This window comes from Sinocyclocheilus anshuiensis, unplaced genomic scaffold (assembly GCF_001515605.1).
Source record: "Sinocyclocheilus anshuiensis isolate Anshui unplaced genomic scaffold, SAMN03320099.WGS_v1.1 scaffold248, whole genome shotgun sequence".
Classification (NCBI taxonomy): Eukaryota; Metazoa; Chordata; class Actinopteri; order Cypriniformes; family Cyprinidae; genus Sinocyclocheilus; species Sinocyclocheilus anshuiensis.
Window position 1 is genome coordinate 246,996 of NW_015555734.1, and position 6,488 is coordinate 253,483.

The window sequence follows — 6,488 nt, forward strand, 5'->3', positions numbered from 1 at the left end:
CGTTAAAAGGCCCCGATACCAAACGCCGATACCACACAGCATGTGATAAGTGTAATTATTCAGACAAAGAAACACAGACAACAGAACAACAGACAACAGAACAACAGACAGCAGAATGGAGTTATTAGAGATTAAGGATGTCTACGAAGTCGACAAATGCAATAAAAATATCAGTATCGGTACTCTGTATCGGCAAGTACCAAAAATAAAAGTATCGGTATCGGGCGAGTACTGGAAAAAGTGGTATCGGTGCATCCCTAATTTTAACAGTAGTAGTGTATTTCCTAAGAGTGACTTTTCATTTGTAACTCAACTACACCTGCAGCCTCACAATGTATAAGATCACATGGAACCTACTTTTTTGTTTGCATTTACAGTTTTGCTGGTGGAACATGGGACTGGGAGTACTTGGGTTTCGCTTCTCCCGAGGTAACTCTTTTGTTTGGTTTGTTTTGAGACTTTGGGAATAGTTTGTTAAAGAGTGTCTTTGTTAAATCTACTTAGCTGGTGTATGATGCCTGAAGTTTTGGCAGTGCATATTGGCCTATCGAGCAAGATTTAGTCCTGTTGCAGCATTTGTGAATGTGTGAGACCTTTAATGTTAAACAGTGTACCGCTATTTTGTTCTAATCTAAAGATCCAGAGGAATCATGCCTTTCTCTGGGGAATTGATCCGAGAGAGCACTGTCAGTATACAGGAAGCCATCCGCAGGTATTAAAGGCGTTGCACGTGTTTTGCTTGCTTGAGTGTTTCTGCAATATATTAGTGGCTTTGGAATATAAATCGCAGCACGTTTCAGATGAAAAAAACGCGACTTCTACCTGTCATGTACACTCCATCACTGTCATTGTCCACTTTTATTTGGGCGCATGTTTTATTTTTTTCTGTTCATATTCTGTTGCCGCTGTTCATATGTTTCAGATAATTGCTGTGCACTCCAGATTAAGAATTCTGATGCAGTTTTAACGTCATCTGGAGACCGAGATCTTTTCCGTTAATGTATCCCGACATGGTCTTTTAAAAGATGCCTTTGGTGTTGTAACTTCAAAAGGCAGTTTCCTGCTTTTTACTTTGACTGTTCCATGAAAGGTCATGAAATATGCGTTTTTGTAGATGTTTCAAGGTGAACCAGGCCACCACTTCAGTCTGTATTGCTGGTCGCTGCTCTTCTTTTGAAATCATGTGTGCAGGCTATGGCACAGTTTCTTTTTGCTCTGGATTTATGGCTTGTAGAAAGAGGAATAATAGTGATCCACTTTATTCAACTTTTTTTTTATTGTTGATGCTTGAGGGGTACCTATCAAGAATGTTTTTCCTAAATGTACTTCTTTTTATTTTTAGTTTGCTGTCGTTACTGCATGCTTACTGCATGCAGCTTCAGTTTGGTTTAGATTCAAGACTTTTATTTTTTATTTTTGGGAGTTTGTCGACCTATGGTGAAAATAAAGTTGGAAGAAGTGCAGTATAGATCAATTATGATTTGTGATTAAATCTTAAATAGATTATACTGACACATATACACCGAAATGCCATATCTTGTTGGTGTTGTAGTAAATTTCATTACAGAGTGTCAAACTGTTTGGAAATGTACATGGTTTGTGGAGCTTAAAGGATTAGTTTTGCAAAAAATGTAAATTCTGAAATCTTTTACTTACCCTCCCTCGTGTAGTTTCAAACGCGTTGTCTCTTTATTTTCATGGAATATAAAATGAGAACCTTTAAATGATGCTGGTCACTCTTTTCCATGCAGTTAGTATGAATGAGATTGGAGCTTTAAAGATTTAAGGACATAACATGACTATATTATATTATATTATATTATATTATATTATATTATATTATATTATAGATTTGTGTGATTTTTTTTAATGCATTATTAAAAATTATCCTTAAGGGTTTTGAATGACAAGTTGAGTAATAATGCCATAATTTTCATTTTTCAAGCGTCTGTCTGTTATTCTGACATAACGATGCCCTGAACTTTGATGCTGCCGCACAGCAGAGTTCCTGTAGAGAGGTCTGACTTTAATTCACAGGGTCCAGTGGGAATGCTGGTACACCACTTGAAGCAGCTTTGAAATGGTGTTGTGTGCGGTTTTGTGTTGTTAGGCATATGCTGAGTTCCAGTACAGACGCAGACACAGGCAGCGCAGGAGAGGAGACATGGCCAGCCTCCGCAGCAACACACCCGAACCTGATGACCCAACCCACAGCACTTTAGGTATGTTTTTCATGAATGTGTTTTCAGTTTGGTGCCTGTATTTGCTGCTACATGTAAGCATTTTGTTACTCCGTCGCTTAAGCAGCTGCAAGTGAGGTTTCAAGATTTTTTGCTGTCCTCTGCATACTGAAGTCAGCAGAAAATACACTGTAAACCTATTTATCAATGCAATTTAGTACATTTAGAATATGTGAACTTTAAATGTGATATTGAATAACACTAGTTAAAATTATAATCATGTACTTCACATGTGCTTTAGTATGTTAGTCACCACGCAACAAAAGATTATTAAAACGATTTCAAATATAATAATCTTGAAGTTTTATTCAACATTAACATTTTTACAAAGTGCATTTTTTAAAAAGTGGACTTAAGTGTGTTAAGAGAGTCATGAGAGTAAGCACATTTAAATGGCCTTTTATTTCATTAATATTATATAAAAGTATAATATATAATATACAAGTCTGATTTCATTCTTCATAAAATTACATGTACTGTAAACACTTTAGTTTGACTGAAATCTATTTTCTGATTTCTGTGAGGTCGGACTAATAGACCTAGATAATGCAGTTGTAGCTCGGGTTCATCCAACATGTATACACAATAATCAGACTACAATTGGCCTCATTCATGTGCACTTGCTCTGAAATACAGCTGTGACGCATAGTATTTAATCCTTTAAATATTTGATTGCATCATATATTTGCCATGTATATCTGGATAGACAGATGCAGGCTGGAGCTCTTTACAGTAAGGTCTAATTTGTTAACATTAATGTATTAACTAACATGAACTAACAATGAGCAATATATTTCTACAGCATTTATTAGGAATGTAACAATTCACTCAACTTAATACAATTCATGATATTGATTTCATGATATGATTTTCTCACCATTTTGTTTTTTTAAACAAATTATAAATGAAAAAGTGTCCTTTTATTATTGCTTGGATAAAATGCTGCATATATAAACACTATAAACTAGTGCTGGGCGGTATGACCAAAAATTTATATCACGGTATTTTTCAAAATCTCGTGTGAGACGCGGGAGCTGATGGCAGGGGGCGTTGGATATTTGTGGCAGTCAATGTGGCAGTCAAGTTCTTCTGTGTCATCACGTTCTATTAGTTCTACAGCTTCAGTTTCGGAACTTTCACACTTAGTAACACATACAGTAGTGACTAAACACGACCCCTTTTAATGTTAACCAGGAGTCGCTCTCATTTATAATCGTGGCATCGTCTGATAAAATCAACATGCATTGTAGATGAGCGGCTATGTGGTTGTTTTGGCTATATTACTTTTTCGTCTCATGCAGTGCACTGCCTGCGTCTGAGTAACAAACTAAAAAAAGTATGAACCGGTATACCGCCCAGCACTAATCTAAACGTTTCTGAAGACAGTCAATTCCCTTCAGAGATACGTTCATATCAACTCCTACCCCCAATTGTATCGCGATTCGTTTAGCATCTCAATCGATTTGAATCGTCACATATCGGCTCGAGGTGCATTCTTACATCCCTAGCATTTATTAACCGTTGTTAATATTACTTAATAAAAATGTTCATATTCATGTTAGTTTCCATGCATTAAGTAATGTTAACAGATATAACTTTTGATTTTAAAATACATGAATAAATGCTGAGATTAATGTAAAATTAATAAATTCTGTTTAATGTTAGTTCATATTAACGGATGTATTTAACAAATGTTAACAAATGAAACCTTATTTTTAAGTACTACTGAGCTCGACTACACAAAAACCCATATAAAGATCCTCAAGGTCACACTACCAATTTATAATTTACGGCTGAAGGAAATACTCGGTGTGGTAACTGAGAAATCATGGGTTGCAGCACCAGCACCATTGATATCAATGATTTTACAGTGAGTAGATGTCCTTAGAGATATTCCTTGCTATAAAAAAAGCAAAACTTTACTAGCAATACAACTAAACAAAACATTTTCCATTTGTCGCCTTTTACAGACACACAAGAAATTGGTGGTGGTCACAGACTGGGTCTGCTCATGGTGAGTTGAGACCCTTTTAACAGAGGTTATGTGGTGGAACGTCACAAATCCTCAGCTGAGAGTACAGAGTAACGTCTGATCTTTTACCTTTCAGCGTCAGAGCTCCCTGGATGAGGATGATCAGAATATCCTGTTGGCCATCCAGCTTTCTCTGCAGGAGTCTGCACTGACTGCAGGCAGTGCTGGGGTTGATGCTCAAGAGATCCTCGCAAACGAAGCATCTCTGGGGGCTATCGGAACATCCCTGCCCACGCGGCTGGACCCGGTGCTGTGCGGGATAGACGTGCCCCGTGCTGCCCTGAGCAGCTCCGAGCTGTTAGAGGTGGGTGACAGCCTAAAGAAGCTCGGTAATATCAGTGGCCAGAATGTCCCTCTGCGTTTTGACAATCTCAACAATCCTTCCTATGAGTCTGCTGAGGGTCCCTTCCAAGCTCCTTCAGGACATATGGAAACCTCTGATTTCAATTCGGACAACGCCAACCTTCTAGGCAACATCATGGCTTGGTTTCATGACATGAACCCGCAGAATATCAATTTGGTTCCTTCGGCTGGTGAATTCGGTGCTCAGTCGGCAAGGATGACATCAGAGCCGACTGAGTGCGCCGTTCCACAGTGGACAGCGGGGGGCGATAGAGAGGCAGAGCACGAGTTTGACTCCGTTATCATCACAGGAGAGCGCGAGCCCATCAGGCCGACACAATTAGACCTGGTAGGCCTCGATATGTGTGTGGTACCTTCTGCTACGTCCATCGAGTTGGGCGAAACTCCGAGCGGTTTGAACCCGTGTCACTCTGACACCCCAAAATGTGACTCAGACCCCGACCAGCCTAGCAGTAGCTCCTCTGAATGGGAGGGTCAAGTACACCTTGTATGAAATACTGACTTCACCTACTAGCTAAGCCACTTTTTTGATGAAGTAGCTGCCTGATTGCGAACCCGAGGATCAAGATTAATCATGATGAGAAGCTTGGTATTGTCAGATATGTAGAAATCGAAACCATTTTTGAGTACCCGCTCAGTACTCGTGTGTTTCAGGCCTTTGTGCTCATGAGGCATGTGTTCTTTGCTCACTAAAAAACTCATTCCGGTCTTGGATTGTTAAACGCTTTTAGAAGAGTCAGCAACTGAAACAGAAAGCGCTATGAAGACGGGACAGGAAGTGAGGTAGTCCGAAAAATCTACTGTATAGAACAGGATGATATTCAGTACGAGTTCGCCTGATTAAAAAGGATGTAAAAGATACTGTAGGTGCCAAAAATCGTGCCTGCTGCTGAGGGCCTAGCCGCCCTATTCAGTACACTATCCTTCCTTTAAAATAGACTTGTACTATTAGAGAAGTACACGGCAGCATCACGCTCAGAAGAGCAGGGCTGATAATCACAGAAACTAAATGAACAGTAATTCTAGTTGCAGTTGACTTTTCGTAATCACTGTAATCCGTCACCGGTTAATTAGAATGGAAAGTACCAGCGAGGTTAAACTCGGTTCAGGAGCGCCACGCCGGATCTGGAAAACGTTTCATCTTTGCAACTTATCACAGTGCCTTTTCTGTGAAACTTCTCTTTATTTATAGCCGCTCTCTTTCGCTCGGAGCCCAGAGTGAGGGAATTTCCAAGACTCATCGTACGATTAAGCAAACTGAGGTCAATGTTTTTTGAAAGACATTTTTATACATGTTCGTTTGTTCTTCAGCATGACTCTGGCCCCTTCTCCCAGGTTGTTTTTAAAGCAATTATTTAAAAAGAAAAAAAAAAGAAAAATGAAAGAATGAATTAACTCGGACACATTTACGGATCAAATCCATCTATATTTAATGAGATACTATTCATTGTGTGTTAAGATGTGATTTCCACATGGCCACAATGGAAAAAAATCTAATTCTCAAATTTAAATGTCAGATAAAAATCCGTAGATGTTCTCCTGGTGCATCTCCGATAGAAATTTAAGTTTTTTCCAAAAACCACATTTTCTCCTCAAAATATCTAAGGTCTCATCTATTGAGCTTTTGGTAGAGGCAAAGGCATTACATTTTGATGCCCAGAAGCTGTTTTAGCTTCATATTTACATTTCTATATATGATGGAACTCACCCACAATTACGTTTGTTTTTTTACGATTAATTTAACTGTGGTATTTCTCTACAATAAATTATGGAAATTAATTTTCTATTTATATGACACTTACTTAAAAATGAACATGAAGTTGGTGTTGACAAAAAAACATAAACCGAATACC

General features: G+C 38.6%; 1 protein-coding gene across 1 annotated transcript in view; it reads left to right on the forward strand.

Moving 5' to 3' along the window:
- The window catches only part of LOC107673016 (ankyrin repeat and IBR domain-containing protein 1-like), a 27,608-nt gene extending 21,170 nt beyond the window's left edge, over window positions 1-6,438 (forward strand). The window contains exons 17-20 of the mRNA XM_016466432.1: window positions 378-429; window positions 2,111-2,222; window positions 4,211-4,254; window positions 4,349-6,438. Of these exons, the coding sequence (XP_016321918.1) occupies window positions 378-429; window positions 2,111-2,222; window positions 4,211-4,254; window positions 4,349-5,128 (988 nt within the window). The 3' untranslated portion in view covers window positions 5,129-6,438. The remainder of the gene's footprint in view (window positions 1-377; window positions 430-2,110; window positions 2,223-4,210; window positions 4,255-4,348) is intronic.
- The last annotated feature ends 50 nt before the right edge of the window (window positions 6,439-6,488 follow it).